At 40.3% G+C, this 23,643-nt stretch overlaps 1 protein-coding gene across 2 annotated transcripts; it reads left to right on the top strand.

Moving 5' to 3' along the window:
- The first annotated feature begins 17,421 nt into the window (after nucleotides 1-17,421).
- Nucleotides 17,422-23,327, top strand: LOC146547785 (uncharacterized). Of its 2 annotated transcripts, none has more exons than XM_085265774.1 (7): nucleotides 17,422-17,496; nucleotides 19,249-19,367; nucleotides 19,450-19,638; nucleotides 20,238-20,390; nucleotides 21,833-21,991; nucleotides 22,438-22,533; nucleotides 22,612-23,327. In XM_085265774.1, the coding sequence occupies exons 4-7, from the start codon at nucleotides 20,268-20,270 to the stop codon at nucleotides 22,930-22,932; spliced, it is 699 nt and encodes a 232-aa protein (XP_085121900.1). In that variant the 5' UTR covers nucleotides 17,422-17,496; nucleotides 19,249-19,367; nucleotides 19,450-19,638; nucleotides 20,238-20,267; the 3' UTR covers nucleotides 22,933-23,327. The 2 variants fall into 2 exon arrangements, with proteins under 2 accessions (XP_085121900.1, XP_085121899.1); XM_085265773.1 differs by lacking the exon at nucleotides 17,422-17,496 and adding an exon at nucleotides 18,047-18,237.
- The last annotated feature ends 316 nt before the right edge of the window (nucleotides 23,328-23,643 follow it).

Genomic DNA, 23,643 nt, shown 5'->3' with positions numbered 1-23,643 from the left:
CCTTGAGCAGACGAGACACGGAGCCAGACAGTGGGTGCAGATAGGGGATGCACACTCCACAAAAATGCTGCTTAACCCTGGGAGAAACAAACGCGGCGTCACCCCAAGAAAACATCCACAGTCACCTCAGGTTATCAGGAGTTAGAGACTGCGGTGTAATTGAATCTGTTAAAGAGGATTTTAGCCAAGTGGAATATGAGACCAAAAAAATAAATAAAAATACCGTGAACACGCCAGAAGGAAGAACCCTATCACACCAGTTCAGGAAAACAACAGTAACTTAAGATGGTTTTGGCCTCTTATTACAGGTTGTAAGATAATTCTCAAATCAGGCTGATTTGTTTCTGTTGCAAAGTTCAGAGGGCACGATGGAGTTTTTGAGACACAAAACAGATGTACACACCCTGCAAAAGTTATCTTTATTTACTAGTTTAATCCAGTGCTGTGCAACTCTTCAAGTTCAAGTTCAAGGTTCTTTATTTGTCACATGCATAGTTATACAAGTATAACACACAGTGAAATGTAGCCTGACACGCTCCTCGACATGTGCAAAAAAATTGGGGGGGGGGGGTGTGTAGAGGAAGAACATATATATATATATATATGTAGTATATACATTGGGTGAATGTGCAGTAGTAGCAGCAAGCAGGTGAATTCTGTACATTAATATGAATAGACATCTGACTATTTTACAGGATAGACAATATAAACATATTTAAAATTAAAGGAATTGAAATGTACATTGTGCCTTGGTTTAGTGTCTGGAAGAATCCTGACTCAGTCAATTATAGATGATGTGAGTGTGTGTGTTTAGGGCCCGGATGGCTTGGGGATAGAAGCTCCTCTTGAGTCTCTCTGTCCTTGCCCGGATGATGCAGAACCTTCTACCAGATTGCAGAAGTTGGAACAGTTTGTTGCCAGGATGGGACGGGTCCTTCAGTATCTGCGCTGCTCTAGTCCGGCATCTCCTGGTGTAGGTGTCCTGAAGCGGGGGGAGAGCAATCCTGCAGCAGCGTTCTGCTGTACGGATCACTCTCTGGAGAGCTTTTTGGTCCTTCACACAGCTGTTCCCAAACCACGATGTCATGTTCTGTGTGAGGATGCTCTCCACAGCGCCTGTATAGAAAATCCTGAGGATCTTTGGAGAGACCCTGAACTTCCTCAGTTGTCGTAGGTGATACAGGCGCTGCCTAGCCTTTTTGGTCTGGACCTGAATGTGGGCAGCCCATGTCAGGTCTGAGGAGATGTGGACACCAAGATACTTGAAGGACTGCACCCTCTCCACTGGAGCTCCATTGATGATAATGGGCTTGTAGTCTCTGTGCTGACCCCTTCTGAAGTCCACCACCAGCTCCTTGGTCTTGCTGACGTTCAGCTGGAGGTGGTTGTCCTGGCACCATGATGCCAGATTCTTCACTTCATCCATGTAGGCCGTCTCATCGTTGTTGGAGATGGCACCCAACACCACTGTGTCGTCAGCAAACTTCACAATGGTGTTGGAGCCATGGGTGGCCACACAGTCTGAAGTGTAGAGGGAGTAGAGCAGTGGCGAGAGGACACATCCCTGAGGTGCTCCTGTGTTGATGGTGATGCTGTTGGAGAAGCACCTGCCCACCCTCACCACCTGAGTTCTGCCAGTGAGGAAGTCCAACACCCATGCACACAGACGGCTGTTAAGTCCCAGATCCCTCAGCTTTGTGAACAGTCTGCAGGGCACTATTGTGTTAGTGCCCTGCAGACTGTTCACAAAGTCTTAAGCAACCTTTCTTTTTTTCTATTCTGGTGCAAATAGGTGCAGTGATTCATTGAGACCTACATGGAAATGTAATAATAATAATAATAATGGATTGGATTTATATAGCGCTTTTCTAGGCACCCAAAGCACTTTACAATACCACTATTCCTTCACTCTCACATTCATACACTGGTGGAGGCAAGCTACGGTTGTAGCCACAGCTGCCCTGGGGCAGACTGACAGAAGCGAGGCTGCCATATCGCACCATCGGCCCCTCTGGCCAACACCAGTAGGCAAGTAGGGTAAAGTGTCTTGCCCAAGGACACAACGACCAGGACAGAGGGCCCAGGGATTGAACCGGCGACCTTCCGGTTACAGATGCGATTCCCAACCCCCTGAGCCACGGTCGCCCATGTAGATGGATGTTAAAGCAGAAAACGGTTAGTTTTTAAAACTAACAAGCTCAGAAGTCAATATTTGGTATGACCATGTTGTTCTGAACTCTCTTAGGCAGATGTGTGTCAGCACTCACATTTGTACCTCTCTCCTGACCTCCACTGTGTGGAATCCTTCTCTTCGGCTGTCACACCAGTTTCTCATTAATCTCACAGTATTTAAAGACCAGCTCCGGCTTTCATTCTCTGCCAGATTGTCTGCCTTCTTTTTGTGGTAATCAGGCCTCTCCAGGTTTCTCCTGTGTTTCTGCAAATCTGCAAGTTTACCGTCCTTGTTTCCTTACTTCCCAGTGTTTACTGTGTGGCTGGAAAGCAGCTGTATATCCAGTATCACTTACCTATCCCCATCAAGCTGGTCCCTGCCTTCTGAAATATTTCTTCAGCAAACTGCTAAAAAGATCAGTGGCCATCCTCTGAGAACCAGTCAAGTAAGAGATAGCATTTCACTCTGGCACTCTCTTCTGTGGAAGAGAACCTACCTTTGGAACGTATCTCTCCTTTCTGTCAGTGACCAAAATCCCTGTAACCTGAACTCTTACCAGGAATTCCTGTGACTGAGCTCACCTCCAGTAATTGCTTGTTTCCACTCAATAAACCTTTTGAATTTTGAGTTTGTCCACATTGGGTCCTGCCTTGGAGTTCACATAGCTGTATTGCCACTCTTGCCATAAGACAAATAGGTTTTTGGGAATCAACTTGTTGGTGCAAAAATGTGGTCTTATCTTAGGCGACTAAAGAAATGGGAACAGATGATGTGTTTTTGCAACAGATGTTTCTCTACATCCACCCAACACAACAGGGGTGAATGGTTCTTTGTAAGCACCACAAGCCAAATTACATTTAATCCCATTATTTTCAAGGGTACACGGTAAATAGAATGGTTCTTCTATTATTCCTGAGCACTCCAAGCTTTTTATACAGCTTGCCACATTCACCCATTCATATGCCTTTTCTATGCAAGTGCTTTCTAATATTCACACACATTTATAGACTCGATGGATCAGGGGACCAACTTAGGGTTAAAAACTTGGATATTTGACATGCAGACTGGAGCAGACAGGGATTGAACCACCAACCTTCCAATGAGCAGATGATCTGCTCATTCAATCAACTCCTGAACTATCTGGTTGTTAAGTCTGACGTCACTAGCCGTGTCTGGGTCTAAACTCCGCTGCAGGTCAATATATCAAATGATCACTATGGCATTACTGAGAGTTGAAAAACTGTCTAAAGTCTTTCATCTTTAATAAAATGATCAGCGTTCTGCTCTACCAGGTGTAACAATTTAACATTTAACATTTAACAGTTTAACATTCAGGCATCCATGAAAACGGAATTTATGACATTTAACGGAGTTAGAAGTTAGCAGGAAGTTAGCTCGCTAGCTTCTATCTAAATACAATATAGCATGTCCTGACTGCGGGGTTTTGGAAACAAATTAAAACGTACAGCTCTGTTATCACTTCCAACATAAATGAAGACAGAAAACTAAACAGCAGTGACGTTTGTAGGGTTACTGAAGTTGGGCTAGCTGGTATATAATGATGTGCTACGTGACCGCTAGCGACACAGCTATGTTAGCATAATATAAACAAGCTAACTTTTTTTCCACTCAATAAAAGTTAACGTGAGTGTTCTCGGTGGTCAGGAACAAATGTAATTGCATGGCAGGATGCTGTAAAAGGACCAAACTTCAGCCAGGAGAACAACTGAGATAATCCATCCACAATACGAGGTTAGTCATTCATATACTGCTGCATGGGCTGGGCTGTAGTTACATCCTAAGGTTTTAAAAACTGAGCTTAAATAAATGATTAGCGGTAATAAAAGCCGAGGGAGGTCAACAGTGATTACTGACTGTTTTAGGAGCTTTTTGAGATTAAATAGAAGAAAATACATAACATTAAACATGTTAACAACACAAAAGCCATATTAAACGCAGACTACTTTAGGCCCGGAAGTAGGATTCGTCACGTCATCACTTAACGACCGGATAGCAATTCCGAGAGTAGGCAGCTATCATCCAATACGTGACAAAAAACAAACAAACAAAAAAACAAGCTAGAAACTGCACTCAAGACCAAATGAAATCAACAAAAACAATAAAGAAGTAGGGATGATACATGTCCCTTGAGGATGTGGGGAAGTTTAGCCAGTGGAAATTACGGTTAGTTGCATTAAGCACAGAAAACAAGTTCTTTGACATGTTTGACTTCTTGGAATGTAAGAAAATGTTAACTGTAACTGTTCATTAGAGTAATAGAGTGAACAACATACCTATTAACAGGACATTGATATTTGTCACCGGTACAAAAATAAATCTGTTTTCTACGGAAGCCCGTTTCCACCACTAAAAAAAAAAAAGGATCCATAACTTAAAATTTCGAGTTATTTTCTCGGAATTCCGAGTTATTTTCTCAAAATTCCGAGTTATTTTCGCGAAATTTTGAGAAAATAACTCGGAATTTTGAGAAAATAACTTGGAATTTCGATTTATTAACTCAAAATTTTGAGAAAAGCAACTCAAAATTTCGAATTAGCGCTGCCAATCAGTAATCGTGAATGACGTCATTTCCTTGTTACCCGGAAGCTGAAGCCCTCAGCTACAAATGCTACAGCTAAGCTACCGGTATTACATCCAGTCGTGAATGCACAGATTGCTGAGTGTTTTCAGCCTGGCTTCACAAATGATGAAATCCCTGTGTTATTAGCTGAATCACATGGTGTTACTATCAGCAAACGTACTTGCGAAAGCGCCAATTTGTTGGGATCCATTTTTGAGTGCATGTTCCTATGCACCATATGCTTCCGGGTAACAAGAAAGCGACCTCATTCACGTATATTTTTGATTGGCAGAGCTAACTCGAATTTTTGAGAAAAGTAACTCGAAATTTCAAGTTATGGATACTAGCTTTTTTGTTTTTATTTAGTGGCGGAAATGGGCTTCCACAGTTTTCTGACCCGACACCAGTGTTGTTAAATTTAGATTAGTTTAACTTACAGTCATTTGGTTATGGCTCATTTTGGTTACGGTTAAAAATAACAACTTGGTTAAGGTTAGACTGGATGCCCTGTCCGCTCACTTTGTGGCTGATTGTGTCATGCTGTTTTTTTGCTAAGTGGCTGCTGAAAGTGTCAAAATACCTACAGCCAATTGCTTCATGAGGTGGCCCCCAACACCACACCTACCAACACGACTGCCTAATCTGACAATATGTTTACATTACTGAAACTGCAATCTGCCTGTGCACTGTTATTTGCAGGCAGTTCAATCATGAGAAAATTTGTAGTGAAGCCATTTTTGTAATTTTGATAAACCGGTATCAAGAACCTTAATAAAAACAGACATTTAGACTAAAGAACTGGGTTTTATGTTCACAAAACCCAAATGCTATTGGATATGTCAAATAAAATGTGAGTCCAGTTGTTTCTCTTCCACTGTGGGTTTTGTCTCTAATGTCCTGGCGCTCCTTTCCTCTGGGAGGATGTTTGACAGGAAATGGAATTGGCCTGAATCCCTAGCGGGGTTCAGGCAGCCACTTCCTGTGCCAACCCATGCCAACCCGTGCCAGTTTACAGCTCAGCCCAGACCACCGTGAGAAAAACAGCGTAAACCATCCGCTGGGAAAATGCAGAATGGGCCTTCCCTTCCTCTGCCGTGCCCCCCCAACCCCCCATAGGAAAAAGATAAAAAAGCAGTTCAATGCATCATATATTTCTGCTGGATCAAATAGTGTTGCAGTGTTTTGCAAAAGCTCACTCCAAGATATGGATACAGCTAAAGAGTTGGGATCAGATGACACAGAAAGTTTTTAAAGGAAACACTATCGAGAGATTAAAGACATGTAAAACAGAAAGACGATAGGACGTGGTTGGTTTAACCCCATATGGAAAAGAAATAGTAAAAACATATATGATTTACTCATGAAAGTGGCCACTTTCTCATTACTTTCATATATTGTTTTAGTAAGTGTCCAAATCATACAAGTTTCATTTATATAATTTTTCAAGGGATCTTATATCTGTTTTCACTCTTGTATGCTTTTCATACAAGTTTCACACAAGACAGATACAAACTTTACAAGATTTATATATATATCTTTTCCATATGGGACATTTCACGACTTTACATTAACATTTGCTGACAGATGAAAATGGGAATGCCAGGAGATGGACGAGCAAAACAGCAAAGATAAAAAGGAGAAGAAGCACATAGGTGGTAGTGTGGAGGCAAAGGGAAACAGAGAAAGAGCCAGCTGGAGGAGAAAGAGAGGCAGGAGCTGAGGAGGAAGTAGGGAGGTTTGGCGGTGAGGGCTTCCCTGATGAAGCACAGCTGACGATGCAAATCTGCAGCACTCTCCTGACAGACCTTTACCACATCAACCCGTTCACATTATTATTCAGGCGTCCAAGTCCCGGGCCCACACATACACTCCTGACCTGCTGCTCCAGCATGCATGTGTGATCACTGATTCAAAGGCATGCACAAAGTAGAGGACATGCACGAAACGTTTACTCATGCTCCTGAAAACAGGTATACACACACACACACACACACACACACACACACACACACACACACACACACACGCACGCACACAGAGTTTGGTGTTATGTTCTTTGGCTGTTGACTTGGCTTCTTTTGGACTGAAGTCACAACAAGAGAACGACTCATGTGAAGATGTGTTTACATCCACACAACCATGTTAGTTACACCTTAGGCTAGGAATTGTACCACAATTGCGAAATGTTGGTATTTTGGTTTCCAAGTCCTACCAATTGAATCTCCATTTTTCCCTAACATGTCACCATCAGTGTTTTAAGATCTGCCAAATTAAACAGAAAATGTGGTGAATGCAGGTTTTTTTTTTAGCTTATAGAGCAGCTTCGATATTTATGAGAAACAAACAACGCCATTAACTCTTCAACATTTTGTCACGTCATATTATATCACCATCAAGATCCCTGTTTACACCCACAGCGACTTCTTGCCATTTTCTTACACACCCTTTTCAGCAAAGTATGATAAATGTCTTGATGTATTGGAAGTGAAGTGGAAACTTTGCCTCCCTTATTGAGAAGGATGTGTTGTGTCATGATTTTACATTTTTGACTTTTATTTATTCTGCTTATTCTGTTGATCCATTCTCTTTTCTCCTCAGAAAGCCAGATTTTTCTCTCTTTTTTTTGCATCATCATTTACAGCATGCAGCCATGCTTCAAATAAAAAAATTAAATGCTATGATGTGTAATACTCTTTTGTCAGAATGGACTCTAATCAGCACAGTAGGAGGCTTGGGAAACAACAGTACAGAAGTGATTACAGTTTTTGTCCGTTGCTTGAACACATTTTGCATTTTGAAACTCTACACTCAAAACCCAAACTCTGCTGTCAAAACCTAACATTCCTTTGTCAAAATGTAACTCTGTTGACAAAATGACACATACTTGCATCATATGCAAACACTTACAGATCAGGGGGAACACACTAGTCTACTTTATATAAAACACTGCAGTCTTTGATTTCCATTGTTTATTCAGAAGGCATATTTTCAGGAGACACATTTTCAAACAACAAAAAAAGCAAATAGGCCTACTCAATATTGTACATTGCAGTACCATGAATTCAGATAAAGCAAAAAAACCCCAAACCAAACCATAATACAATAATAGAAAAAACATTATACTGTAAACACAAAAAATCATGACAATTGTGCATACGTGGGCTCATGGATCCCGCCGTCTGTTGGGGTCTGGCCACAGGACCTCATCGACATCGCAAGCAATGTCTTCTCCCGCTAGGCACCGGGGAAAATATCCTCTTGCATGTCGAAACCATCCATGGATTGCTGCCACCTGAATGTCGCCGCAGGCCTGTTCCATTGCCTGCAGAAGAGGCATGCGGGCATGTAGTTGGCGGTCATATACACGCCATCTCCAAGCCGAAAAAAATTCCTCTATAGGGTTCAAAAATGGTGAGTAAGGGGGCAAGTATACCACTTCAAGTTGGTTGTGGTTGGAGAACCAGGCCTGGACCAGAGCAGCCCAATGGAAACTGACATTATCCCATATCACCACAAACCTGGGCTGATCTGGTCTGTTCTGTACAACTATATCATGGAGAGCATCTAGAAATGCGAGTATATGTTGACTATTGTATGGACCTAGTTTTGCATGATGATGCAGAAGCCCTCGAAGGCTTATGGCGGCACACAATGTGATATTCCCCCCGCACTGCCCTGGGATGTGCACAATTGCCCTTTGGCCAATTACATTACGACCCAGTCGTCTTGTCTTGCACAGGTCGAATCCAGCTTCATCAATGACAATGAATTCACAAGGCTGTGCAGCTCCATCCATGGCCAAGATTCTCTGTAAAAAAAAGAAAGAAAAGAGAACATATTACTGCACTACAGTGCTACACATACAGGACCCTCACCCCACCACACAGGTACCTGTGTAGCTCTCAGAATGGATCCATGTGGTACTAATATGGTACATATTCAGCTGCTACTGGATTTCACCAATACTGTATTGTACATGTAAAGGACAGTTACACTTACCCGTACATATTCAGCTCGAAGTCCTTTGACCCTGTCACTGTTCCTCTCAAATGGGACTCTGTAGAGCTGCTTCATGGTGATGCTGTGTTTTCCCAAGATGCGTCTGATGGTGGTGATGCTCACATGGTTTATGTTGTTGAACACTTGCCTTTCTGCAAGTATTTGCTTTCATAGCTGGTGGAGACGGATGGCATTGTCTGCCCTCACAAGGTCCACAGTGGCAAGTTCCTGCTGTTGTGTGAACAGGCGTTGGCGTCCTCCCCCAGAAGGTCTTCGAGTCATTCTAGAGAAATACAACCACATATTGTCATCGCTTTGCTTATTTTTCTTACAGTACTTTACTGTATATACTGTATCATCCACTGTACAACACTGTACTTCAATATAAGTAATCATGCTATGTTTCACAGAAACTACCACTTTGGCTGCAAAAGGAGCATTAGCACCCTGCAATACCCTGTACACTTGATATAGTAATGTGATATACTGTAGAACAGTGCTATAAAAACCATCTGAGTAGAGTAGAAGGTAGAGAGGTGAAGACAGACCTGTTTTCTAGTTGGAATGTTCTTACAGTTTTTTCTGATTGCTTAAGCACATTTTTTGTAACTATTGGCTAATTTTGCAAAACTCTTCACACAAATAAGAAAACCTGTCACCCAATAATCAAAACATTGTAGTTCTCTTGCAAAAGCAAACACAGCTAGATTAACTCTTCACACCTTCGTAAAAATAGTGTTTCCGTATCAAACAGTACCCACAAGCCATCATCTACTAAGCACACAATCCGCCAACTGCACACTGATGGTATGAATACAAAACACATCTGGCTTTTGCTTTCTCTGTGCACAAGGTAGGCTATGTCAGTTTGAGCTCATACTTCTGTCATAGATCCATAAGCATAGAGGGATCCAAACTTTAAGTACTGGTGTTTATTCAAACACATCAAAACAAACACAAGTGTTTATTTCCAAGTATAGGATTACAGTTTTTTTCAATCGCTAACAAGCGCCTACCCATACTTCAGATACTTTTTCTAAACTCTTAACACAGACTCACACCTACAAAACACAATTGGCCAAATGGATAATTTTCTTCTCAAAAATACATTTTGTTAAATATATATTAACTCTTCATTTCAAAATAGAACACATCTTTCTCTGCACACACTAACTGTACAAAAACACTATAAATCTGACTCAAAATGAAATTAGTCTGTCAAAGAATAACACTTGTTTTCACTTCACAAGGTACATGCAGTCAATCAAAGTACACCTTGTTTCAAAATACTGGCTATTATTGACATTACAAAAACTGCATAGACTTTTATGTTTCAGTTTTACAGGTATTTGCATGCGAAACATGCAATCCACCATTTTGACACCAGAAATGTCTTGGTTGGTAACTGTATGTCCACATGTACAGTAATGTTCACATTCAAAAGCATTCCAGTAAAAAGCAAACAAGTTTTTGTTTCTCTACTGTTTACTACAGGAGGTACAGTAGAAACACGGTATGATAGGACAGAGAAAGTTTTACAGTATTGCTTACAGTGAACAAAATATCCATGAAACACACAAGAGCATTCTGAACAAAAAAACAACAGCAAAAAGCCAAGATAAAAAGGGGGGAGGGGGCTAAAAAAAGGCAAAAAATTTGCATCTAATCTCTGCGATCTTCAGGGTTAGGCCACATGTTTTCATCAACATCACATCTGATGTCAGCCAAGTCGATGCACCTGGGATAAAACCGCCCGGTATGTCGGATCCACCCTTGGCAATCGTCAACTGTGATGTCCCTGGAGCCAGCATCCATGGCTTCAAGGAGGGACATCTGGTCATGTGGCTGATGGTCATAAACCTTCCACCTCCATGCAGAAAAAAACTCCTCTATGGGGTTGAGGAAAGGTGAATAGGGTGGAAGGAAGAGACTTACCAGTCTTGGGTGGACTTCAAACCATGTTGTTATTGCTTGCGAGTGATGGAAAGCCACATTGTCCCAGGTAATTACAAAGGTCCTCATGTTTTCACCCTCCTGACCCTGCTCTGGAACCAGGCGCTGGTGGAGATCATTGAGAAAGGCAAGCAAGCGCTCTGTATTATAGGGTCCAACCTGACATCTGTGAAGGAGTAATCCTGCATTTGCAATTGCTGCACACATGGTAATGTTTGCCCCTCTCTGTCCTGGCACATCAACTGTGGCCCTTTTTCCAATTACATTTCGTCCACGTCGACGCCTTTTGGCCAGATTGAATCCTGCCTCATCGATGTATATGAATTCATGAGGGGCCTGGTTGGCCTCCAATTCCATAACTCTCTGAAACAAAGTTTATGTAAGTCATGTTATTACTGTATACCATACTGTACTGTAACCTAGTATTGTGTAGGTTACCTACTTGCAAAGTGCAAAGCTTATAGAACTGGACATTGGATTGAATATACACTATACCTGGACATATTGTCGTCGTAGCTCCTTGACCCTCTCACTGTTCCTCTCAAAGGGAACAGTGTAGAGCTGCTTCATCCGCACTCTGTGTTTGGACAATGTCCGCGTAATGGTTGTGAGGCTGATTCTATCGATATTGTCAAATATCTCATGGTCCGCCACAATTCTAGTTTGAATTTCACGCAGTTTTATTGCATTATTTGCAGTAACCATTTCTACAATGGCAAGCTCCTGATCATTACTGAGGAGCTTTCCTCTTCCCCCAGAGGGTGGAAGACGTTGCATTCTTTAGAAAGACAAAAAATTCAACATATGCATTACTGTATGACCATATTGACATGTCAAGTGAGAATAGAAACAATCCATGTAAAATGCAATACTTACCTGTTGGTTTGTTGAAAGATGCGTATAATGGAGGCAACCGTTGACCGCCTCAAATTGGGCTGCACTCTTTCACCAGCCTCTCTTAGTGAAAGACCATGGTTGATTACATGGTCAATGATAGTGGCACGGATTTCATCACTGACTACTGTTCTTGCAGCCCTTGGAATGCCACCACCACGCATTCTTACACCTCTACCTTGCCCTCTCCTTGGGCCTGCTCTTCTCCCTGGGCCCCTTGCTCTTACTCTTCCTCGACCAGAAATGACAGTGTTTGTCTTTTTTTTGTTTCCAAAAACATCACTCCTCAAGGTCTTGCCTTATAAACCCCACTGAGTCTAAGCCAGAATGGAAGAAGCTGTGGTTGGCCCAATTTACCCAACATAAATCAGCTGTGTGTCAATTATTCAATTGTTTGTTTATTATCAGCTGAGATATATTTTTGATATTGATATTGTTTTTGTACTGATATCATTGCAGAAGCAGAGGTTTTTATACTGTATCTAAGGTTTGGAATATTGTTTTTGCTATTGTGGGATGTTGTTTGTTAACATTCGTAGATACTACAAAAACAGTCCATAATTTTGTTGGGAGGTATAGCTTGACTGTTACAGTTTTTTCTGATTGCTTAAGCACATGTTATGTAACTATTGGCTAATTTAGCAAAACTCTACACACAAATAAAACAACCTGTCACCCAATTATCCAAACATTTTAGTTCTCTTGCAAAAGCAAACACAGCTAGATTAACTCTTCACACCTTTGTAAAAATGGTGTTTCCGTATCAAACAGTACACACAAGCCATCATCTACTAAGCACACAATGCGCCAACTGCACACCGATGGTATGAATACAAAACACATCTGGCGTTTGCCTTCTCTGTGCACAAGGTAGGCTATGTCAGTTTGAGCTCATACTTCTGTCATAGATCCATAAGCATGGAGGGATCCAAACTTCAAGTACTGGTGTTTAGTCAAACACATCAAAACAAACACAAGTGTTTATTTCCAAGTATAGGATTATTTGCAATCGCCATAATGACTATATGGGTTACGTGGTCTGCAGTGAACATGCTTCCTCTGCCCCCTCCTCGTCTTCCTCTTGCTCCTCCTTGTCCTTGTCGTCCTCTTCATCCTACTTCTTCACCTCCACGTCCTCTTCCTCGGCCTCCTCTACTTCTCACTCTTTCTGCTCCCACCATTGTACTCCGCACACACAGCTTACCTGTATTATAGTGCTTAGGCTGATTGCAAAGTGAACGAATTATCTAAGAAAGTTTTCACATGTGAAAGTGTGCCAGACAGTTGGCAAATTAGTGTTAATGATAGCCATACATGTGTATACTTTTGCTAGGAGTGTGTTGGAAATTTGGTAATTGAGTGTTGTGCAGTGAATTGTGCCTACAGTTTTGCAAAGTGTGTGTTACAAAATTGCAAACTGAGTGCAAAGCAGTTTTTGTGCTTTTAGTTTTGCAAACTCAGTGAGTGGTTTTGCTATAAGTCTGAATAGTTTTAGAGATTGTGCTACAGGAATCACAGTTAGGGTTTAAGCATTCAGAAAAAACTGTATTACAGATGCCACTGTGAAGCGGCTTAGATGTGGGTGGACTCTCTGCCCAGCTTCCCTCATAGTCAGGCCATGGTTGATGACATGGTCCACCAAAGTTGCTCTTATATCATCAGAAATATGGGTCCGTGCATGGCCTCTTCGACCTCCTCCTCCTCCTCTTCCTCTTGCTCTCCCTCCATCCATGCTTGCAAAGTTCTTGAATTGGCTACACTGAGGGCTTTTTGTAGTTGGCTAATTGGTGTTCAGTTTTGCAAGTAAGTGTCTTCAGGTGTGTATTTGAGTGGTTGCAATTACCCGATGTGTTTTGCATTTTGGATATATGTGTTTTCCAATCGGAAATTTCATTTTGTGAACGAAGTGTCTTATGTATGAAATAGAGTGTAGTATGCAGGACCATGTGTGTTGCATAAAGGAGTCAGTGTGTTACATAATTGCAACTAGGGTGCAAAGCAGCGCTCTTGTTTAAGGTATGGGTACATGTGTTTGAGGTATGGTAACAAAAGCCTCAAGTTGTGTTACTTTCCCATATGGAAAAGATATATATAAATCTTATAAAGTTTGTATCTGTCTTGTGTGAAACTTGTATGAGAAGCATACAAGAGTGAAAACAGATATAAGATTCCTTGAAAAATTATATAATGAAACTTGTATGTTTTGGATACTTACTAAAACAATGTATGAAAGTAATGAGAAAGTGGCCACTTTCATGAGTAATCACATATAAGTTTTTACTATTTCTTTTCCATATGGGTTAGTCTAAGCATGGGTTTATAGTGTTCAAGCAACGGGCAAAAACTGTAAGAGGATGGATGTGAGAGTGTGTAGCTTGAGAAAAAAATGTGGTGCAGGTACATTACAAGCAGCTTCATCAAATCTGATTTGTGAGTGCCAGAATGTGCTATTCTGCAAAGAAAGTAGGACACTCCAAGGTTTTTTTTGCTTGTTTTTGTTGTTTGTTTGGCCAAAAATAACACAGTCTCACAACAACAAGATGATTTTTAAGCTCTATTAGCACAAAAAACATGTCTAATGTCTGCATGATTTGCAGTCTTTGCTTAAAACTTTGAGGACATTGGAAAAGCAGATGAACAGTATCTGAAAGTCATGTACTTATGAAACAGGAATAAAAACCTGGCAAAGGTCCTGATAGATGCATCTACCCTTCCAGTTGATCCACCTACTGTTCACCGAAGCCTCATCAGAAACGGAAACACTGTTGTCACTGAGTGTGGCCTCAGGTACTTTGGTACTCTTGGGGGCTGTGGATGGCCTGGATTTGAACTTCCCGCCCTCATTATCAAGTACATTTTGTGACAAAGACATGTAGACACTCACGCTCATTTATATTTTATGTTTTAGAGTTTATATTCATTTATGTTTTTGTGTTCCCAGTGCTGTGTTTGTTTTGTCCCTTTTTTCTTACAGATGCAGCATGCTTTTCTATTTGTACTCTATCCTTTTATTATACTTTCTCCTATTTTCTCCCCTCTTTGTTTTTTCCCCTTGCTTCTCAGCTTAGGACATAGTGTGATTTCAGTTATTGCATTATATGCGTAATATGACTAACAGCAATGAATATAAACAGCTAAAAGAAACACATGAACAGAGGAGCCTATAGAGAATGCATAGAACTCATCCTGGAAAAGTAAAATGTGTTTGGCACAACTGTGCATTCAGAGCATAATTCTGATTGCAAAAGCTGTCTGAAGGGACAGACTTTATGATAAAAAAAAATAGAGAGAAATTGTCTCAGTGAAGGGTGGCTGTCATCCCGATTCCAAGCCATTCTTATGGAAAGGAAACAGGGAGAAAAAGCTGAAGTGTGCCAAATCACATCGTGGCTCAAGAGTTGGGAGTTCGCCTTGTAATCGGAAGGTTGCTGGTTCGAGCCCGGCTCGGACAGTCTCGGTCGCTGTGTCCTTGGGCGAGACACCCGTTGCCAACTGGTGGTGGTCAGAGGGCCCTGTGGCGCCAGTGTCCAGCAGCTTCGCCTCTGTCAGTGCGCCCCAGGGTGGCTGTGGCTACAATGTAGCTTGCCATCACCAGTGTGTGAATGGGTGGATGACTGGTTGTGTAAAGCGCTTTGGGGTCCTTAGAGACTAGTAAAGCGCTATACAAATACAGGCCATTTACCATTTACCATAACTGCTGGACAGCACAGGAAACTCAGTGGCAACAGGTATGTTGGAGTAATTAATCCAAAAGAAATCTCAAATTTCAATATGTACAGATGAGGTCAGGAGAGCAGTACAACAGTGAGTATCTGCTTTTAATTTACTTTGTCAGGAAGAAAATATAATATAATTTCTGTCTGGATGACTGTGGGTTAACTAGGAGAAAGCTGCTGTTATCCACTGGGAAGGGTCAGAGTGGAGGTCATGAGTGTGCAATCTGCATCCACCTGGTATTAGATTTAAACAGCTGGCCAACATTAGAGAAGGGCTGCAGTTTACTTTTTAAATAGATCACAATGACCTTGTTCTTAGACAGAAGTATAAGTCACTTCTCATGCCTAATTTAAAAGAAGTGGACGATGAACTGAAAACAAAGGACCCGTCTTTTCAAATATGCTACATAAAAATGTGTCATTACCACATGTTTCAATGCTGAATCCTGATGCTCACTGCTTTCATTTCATTGACCAATCAGCAGGTGTATGTAAGAGATCTTCATTTTCCAAAAGCACAACCCGGACATGAAAAAAAATACATCTAAATTATATTAAATGTCCTACAAGCCACAAGCAGCTATATAGGCAAGGCAAGGCAAGTTTATTTGTATAGCACAATTCAACAACAAGGTGATTCAAAGTGCTTTACAGAGACATTAGAAACAAGAACAAATAAAAAGCATGATTTAAAATTGATTAAAACAAGCAAATAAACTAACTAACTAACTAATTAACAAACAAACAAACAAAAAAAACAGTATATAAAATCAAAACAGATAAAATCAGAACAGTAGATAAAATCAGTAGTTAAATGTAAGTTTTGAAATTTAAGCTTAAAGTGTGGATTTGGTGCTTTATTCAAATGCAGCTGAGAACAGGTGAGTCTTCAACCTGGATTTAAATAAACTGAGTGTTTCAGCTGATCTGAGGCTTTCTGGGAGTTTGTTCCAGATATAAGGAGCATAAAAGCTGAATGCAGCTTCTCCGTGTCTGGTTCTGACTCTGGGAACTGATAAAAGACCGGATCCAGATGACCTGAGGGATCTGGATGGTTCATACTGGGTCAGGAGGTCATTGATGTATTTTGGTCCTAAACCATTCAGAGCTTTATAGGCCAGCATCAGAACTTTAAAGTCTATCCTCTGACGGACAGGCAGCCAGTGTAAGGACCTCAGAGCTGGACTGATGTGGTCCACTTTTTTGGTCTTAGTGAGGACTCGAGCAGCAGAGTTCTGAATGAGCTGTAGTTGTCTGACTGATTTTTTAGGTAGACCTGTAAAGATGCTGTTACAGTAATCAAGCCTACTAAAGATGAATGCATGGACTAGTTTTTCCAGGTCCTGTTGAGACATCAGATCTTTTATCTTTGATATATTCTTGAGGTGATAGTAAGCTGACTTTGTTATTGTCTTAATGTGTTTTTCTAAGTTTAGGTCTGCATCCATCACTACACCCAAATTTCTCGCCTGGTTTGTGGTTTTTAGATGTATAGATTGAAGTTCTCTGGTGACCTGTAATCGTTTTTCTTTGGCGCCAAAGACTATTACCTCAGTTTTGTTTTTGTTTAGCTGGAGAAAATTGTGGCACAACCAGTCATTGATTTCCTCAATGCATTTACCAAGAGCCTGTACAGGGCCTCGGTCTCCTGGTGACATTGTGATATATATTTGTGTGTCATCTGCATAGCTGTGATAGTTTATTTTGTTGTTGTTTATAATCTGTGTCAGTGGGAGCATGTAGATGTTAAACAGAAGGGGTCCCAAGATGGAACCTTGGGGAACTCCACATGTGATACTTGTCTGCTCAGATGTGAAGTTACCTATACACTGTAAAAAATCAAACTTGCAGTTGTTGAGCTTACAGTCATTTCTTTCACAATTCAACAATAAAAGTTCAGTTGGCCCATAAACTCAAATACATTAAGGGTTTCAACTAATCATTTAACGTTTTGGAGCAAAAGTTGGTCTCAGATGAAATTTATTGCTGGCAAAATGAATGAATTCAAGTTTTACATGAGTTGAAGCTGTTGGCGCCTTTCTGTGCCTGAGTACGCATGCGCATCTCATATTTTTGGATGCTACGGGGTCTACTTTGCGCTTTTGCAAGGACTGAAAGCCACCTGCCCGTCTGCCTTAATGAGAACGTGAGGATAGATCGTTCATCTCAAGTTTCTAAAGGCAAGTAATGTTTCTTTTATTATATCAGACAGTATATGTTTGAACAGTCTCAATTTGTCTGTTAGAAATATCACAACTGAAGTTCTTCGTATTTTTCCGAAACTTAGCATAGCATTACTTTCTTGGCTAAGAAGCCTTGTGGCTAATGGGTATGTGTTTACTATATCATTTAAGATTCCATGTCACAAACTACGTGCCATGTCACAAAACAATGAAAATCCGACAAACTTCGCTACTAAAGAGGCGCGCTCATATCTGACAAGCCTCCGCGACACCCCCTATGCGTATTTCATGAAGTGCAGTCTGTGGCCGCCATACCACCGAACGAAACAAAATAGGCTGGCTCACTCATGACCAACGGCAGCAACCCCCCACCGCTATTTAAATAAAATAAAATAAAATAAAGTTCGGGGGCGCCTGCTGCCATGTGATTCGAACAAATTAAACGACATCTAGCCAATAAAATGTGTGCTTTAGTTTCTGTGTGAACGGGGTGGTGGAGTCCTCATGGCCAGCGAGCTCAACTAAATGAAATATGAGATGTGACAATATAGTTTATATCGATATAGTCTACATTATCATTATACTCGTGGAGCCGCAAGTTTGCCTCTCTTTCGTCCACTTTTGTCTCTACGCTGTGTTACTCCGCCTCTCTCCTTCACTGAACACAACTCCCCCTCCCCCATCGCTTCACCTGCAGGCAACGACAAGATGGACACGGCAGCTATCAAAGAGGAGCTGGTCGGTAAAAAGAAAACATTTGAAGATTACTATTTTAGTACTGTCAGCGTAAAGTTAATGCCATAACTGCATTAACGGGGCAAATCTCCGTTAACTAGTTACCGCGGATCACCCCGTGCGTGGGGCTGGGTGGCGTTAGTGAGCTAACCGGGCTAACTCGTTGACGCATGGCCTAAAATCCTTTCATCTCAAAAATCGACAGTCTGCCTTATGTATGAATTCTGGTTGTGCTTACTGACCTCGAACCAATTTTATGTGGTACACAGCTTAAAAAAATATGTCAAAAAATGTTTTGGTACGACTTTGGTAAGCTATGAAGCTGCACTGCTTGATGGATTGTTGGAGCATTACGGCTACCGAGGAGCCTCGCAGAGTGATACGTACTCTGCTTCAACGTAATATTACCATATTATGCGTGTAAGGACCATAAATGGCGCCTGTAAGAGACACGGTTACAAAGAGGATTTCAAACTCCAGGCTGTCAGTCACGCAGTAGAACTTGGAAACAGAGCAGCTGCAAAATCTGTCTTTTTTATTATGCTCAGCATCTTTTATTTTACATTTTGACTGCACAATTGTGAGCTTTTTGTTATGCACAAAACAACATTGTTTTGGTTTATTTATGGAGCACCATTAATAAATGCACTGATAATTTAAACAGATGCTTCAGGAGTTTTATCCCACTCATACTCTCAATCCAATGTTTGTCATTCTAAGTTGTAAAACCAATCACACAAAATTATCCTTGGCTTACATAATACATCCCAGTATACTATTGGTGCATTCCATGTAGAATACAATTTGTTAATAATAAATTAAATAAATTAAACATTTGATGTAATGTATGTTTTGTAAATTATTTGTTTTACTGTGTTTCACATGGCATTTTACAAGGCAGAATCAGCTCACTTTAGTGAGCCAAAGAAATTAGGACAGGAGAAAAAAATTCTTAAGTAATGTCAGGAAGCTGGTATTTTATTTTAAAACTAATTGCTATTTTTATTTATTTAGAGAATTAAAAGCCAACTCCAGACCACTGCTTGTCCTGATTTATGAGGGACTGATGAGGAGTTGGTAAGGAGAGGAATCAGAACAGGAGTGCCTGCCCCCCGCCCCAAACACATTATCAGGTAATGTAACTTTGGTAATTTGAGATTAATTCAGGTTTCTTTTGAATTGTTGACACTGTCCTCTCCTCTCTTCTCATTATAGCTTTTGTATGCAGTGCCAGTTCTGCTCTTTTGTCTGTTCAAGCCAAGAAGTACTCTTAAGACATCACCAGCTACGACATAGAAGAGGATTTCATTTGCCCTGTGTTTACAGTGACTGCGTCTGTTCGTTCAGGACACGAGGGGCATTGAAGTCTCACCTCAGCAGATCACACAACAGGGCTAAGAAAAGGCAGGAGATCTCAACATTTTTTTGTGATTTTTGTGAATTTAAGGAAAACTGCTCACAGCATACATTTATTTCACATATTTTAAGGCACTTAAAAAAAAATCAGACTGTATCCTGTCCTTTCCAAAAATGTGACTATGCTACCAACAATTTAACAACCTTTACGTCACACACAAGCAGAAAGCACAAAAACTCAAAAGATATAAAAAACTGTATTAGACTGATTTCTCATGCAAATGCATGTCCTAGTGAAAGTAGCTCCCCTGATAAATCCTTAAATACCTCTCAGGAGCCAGAGACATTACCAAGTGGTTCAGGTGTAGCATCAAGTGATAAAGAGGACAATGAGTTTGTAGATTACCAATGTCTTGAACATAAAATAGCTAGACTTTTTCTATGCATGCAAACATTGTTACATGTTTCTAAAAGTGCTTTGCAGAGAATTATTGAGGAAATTAGTGACATTTTAAAATTTTCTCAGGTTCATTCATTTCAAAGAATCAAACAGGTGCTTGCTTAACAGAACATTGAGGCAGATGATGATGTAATTAAAAATATAAATGATGCACTTTTCAAAACCAACCCATTAATTATCTCAACAGAACCAAAAGGTGAAGAAGACGGATAAGAACATGGCACTCATCACCCAAAAGATGGACATCACATTCTCTCTCAGGAGGAAAGAAGTTGTGGAGATGCAGCCCTTGGTCAAGGAAATGCAGCTCAGATGGCCAGCTCTCTTCTTGAAAGAACAGGTAAGATAATCTCTTAAATATTTAAAGGAAAACTTCCGTTTTTTTCTTCTTCCCTTTTTCCCCAGTGTGGTCTTATTTCTAAAATTGAAAACGTTCATTTATTCACCCAGAAAAATTTCAAGGCATTTGGAGTTGTTAGAAAGAAATTTTAATCCCAATGTTACGAGTCAGTCGTTTTGCAAGAGAGAGCTGAGCCACGGTTATGGGGAAAGGATTCACTGAGACAACTAAGAAATGCCTGAATTAAGCCAAAAACCACTCTGGAGGGATTTTAATCTAAGGAAATAACATTAAAATGTGTTTAAAAGCTCCAAAAAGTTGATTTTACATGATATAGGACCTTTACAATTCCTTCTGAACAACTCCAAATGCCTCGAAACTTGTCTGGGTGAGTAAATGAACGTGAGCTCCATTTCTTGTGCCCTTGAGAAGCATCTGTTTGTATCACTCCAATATCTTGTAGAAAAGGTTGAAGGCTACCGTTGAGCTAACAATGCTAGTGGTAAAATATAAAAAAATACTTGGCTCTAAAAATATGAACTCTATTGAAGTGAAATCTATTTACTTGTCAACTTGCTGTGTATAATAACGGATTGCTTTTATTTCGCTCTTCTCTGGGCACCCAAAGCGCTTTATAATTCCACTACTCACTCACTCACTCTCACATTCACACATCGGTGCAGGGAAACCACAGTTGTAGCCACAGCTGCCCTGGGGTAGACTGACAGAAGTGACGCTGCCATATCGCGCCACTGGGCCCTCTGGCCAACACCAGTAAGTGGTGGGGTAAAGGGTCTTGCCCAAGGACACAACGACCAGGACAGAGAGAGCTGGGGATAGAACCAGCATCCTTCCGGTTACAGATGAGCTTCCCAACCCCCTGAACCACGGTCGCCGCAATGACTTGTCTTCACTGGGCATCTAGAATCTTTTGGTGCTGACCCTTAGCAGGCAACAGCCATGAAACTCACAGAACAGGATTGAGAAAGTCACTTGCGTGTTATGAAAGTATACAAATTTGACCACAGGATGTTATTCTTACTTCATTTCTACATAACTATAAAATTAATGGAATTTTTTCAATGAATTTAAAATACAATTTATTGATTTATTTCTTTTCTGCAATACATCCTGTAACAATTGAAACCATTATTTTGTCTTATCAACATTTGATTAGGTATTCTATAGACTTACTGTAAAATCTGCCGATCAGATTTTTCTTGTTTTGTTTTGTTTTTTTTAATACGTCAGTTATAATTTGTACCACCACTACCACTAAAAGAAAAAAAAAAAAATCCAATCAAGGCCTGACCAATAGATCAACCGAGACTTAACTAAATGTTTTGAAATTAAGCTCTTTTAACCAAATTTGAAAACAATGTGATTTTTATATAATGTACCTTTTAAAAGTTTTCTTCTATATTTTTTTTGTTGCTTTGTAGATTTGTGCGGAATTCTCACGCATTACCACCAAGGATCTCATGGGGACCTTCATGACTGCCCTCGACACTTACTCACTTCGGCTGATTAAGCTGTATCGAATTAGAAAAGCTGCTTTCCGCAATGACATGGATTCCCTGTTGCAGAAGTTTGATGAACAGGTAATATATAAAAATGTATTTGTGTCTGGTTTATGAGGAACCTGAAGTTCCCACTGTAACGAAAGATACTTTATTAAATATTTACTAAATTGATGTAAAAATTGTTAGTTTTCAAAAAGTGTGTCCTGAATGGGATTATAAGCTAACAAGCAGCGCTGTGTTTGGCAGATTGCAGGTAATGACAGACAGTTCAACTCTCATCCCACTCATGGCACTTTTTGTTATAAATGTTGTAATAAGTGTGCTACATTTGTTGCACATCAAAATTACTTAAAAAATAAATAAATAAAAAAAACTGACAAAAACATGACCAATTATCTGTAATAACTCATTTCAACATCTTATTTCTTAAGGCTGTATTTTGAGCAACAACACTTAATGTGTTTTAAAAACAAAATGGTAGGTTTATAAATGAGACTGAGTCTTATTTGATTTCCTTGTTTTAGGTCTCAAACATAGTCCAGCATCGACGAACCATCAGTTTGGAAGGGTTACCGATATTTGTTCGCGACGACGAGACCAAACTCTTCTTAACATGTCTGGTGAGCATGCAGATCTACTCAATCTTCAGTTTTGGTTTTCAGAGACTTATATGTACTGTTGTTTTTTATTTTGCATAGGATACAGATCCAGTTGAGAGGGCAACCCGAGGTGTTACGGTGGGCATCCTCACTGTTCTGGAAGACTACGTGGGACCCAACTCGCAGTCCACAGTGGTCAACACTGCCATTGTTTTGGAAGAGGACATTATTCTTGATGATCTGCCAGACCTTCCCACTGCCTTTGCCTACTTGTTTGGCCTACTTTATGGGCTCAACATGGAGTTTCCCAAAGAACTCAAGTACACATTTGAAGCTGTGCAACACATTTTTATGGAGTTGACATCTACCTGTTCCCAGAGGATAAGAAGCTTCAAAACCAAGCTCTTAACCAAAGTCTAACCTATTTGACAACATGTTCAACTCAAATGCAACTTGTGTAAAACAGAATGGCAATTTGTTTTGATTTACTGTTTTTGGGTTTTGTGGCAAGTTGCTCTGAAAAAAGTTAATTTCTGTCTTTAAGAAAACGGTAAGGTGCAGAAAGTTCTGAATCAATGTCTTCTGTTCTAACTTTACTTAATGTAGCTTGCATGGCTGATTGCAGATTTCATGTATAACATGTTATTATAAAATGTTGAAAGGTTTTATTCTAACTTGAGCTGTTTTAAACAATTTTTATAATCTGGTTTTAGGTACATTTGTATTAGTTTTATAACAAATGTGGCGCGATACTGAACTTCACAGGAAATTGGAGTGTTGATACCATTACTATTAAAAGACAAGTGGTGGAAAAATTTGTTTGAAAGTTGTTTGCTGTATGGAAACCAGGAAGTTGTTCACATCCTGCCATCTGATGTTTTGAATCCGTTTGTTAGTGACTATCTATCAAGATAGGTTTGATATTCTGTCTGACAACACCACCTTTAAAATTGGATGAGTAACATTTGTTACAAAAATTTGACTTTTTTTGTGTTTTTGGAAGGACTATTTGTGGCTGAATGTTGTCAGTATGTTAAAAATGGCTGATCTCAAAAGTCAACATTGTCAGTGGTGCAGTTGTGTTTGAACACAAAGTTATTTGAAAATCAACTGTGTAAACATTCATTGGTA

The sequence above is a fragment of the Mchenga conophoros genome, linkage group LG23 (assembly GCF_057382185.1).
Source record: "Mchenga conophoros isolate Kocher_MC1m ecotype Shallow Benthic linkage group LG23, M_conophoros_male_GT1.1, whole genome shotgun sequence".
In the NCBI taxonomy this organism is placed as follows: domain Eukaryota; kingdom Metazoa; phylum Chordata; class Actinopteri; order Cichliformes; family Cichlidae; genus Mchenga; species Mchenga conophoros.
The sequence above is the reverse complement of the archived record's forward strand: the minus strand, read 5'-3'. Positions and strand labels throughout refer to the sequence as shown.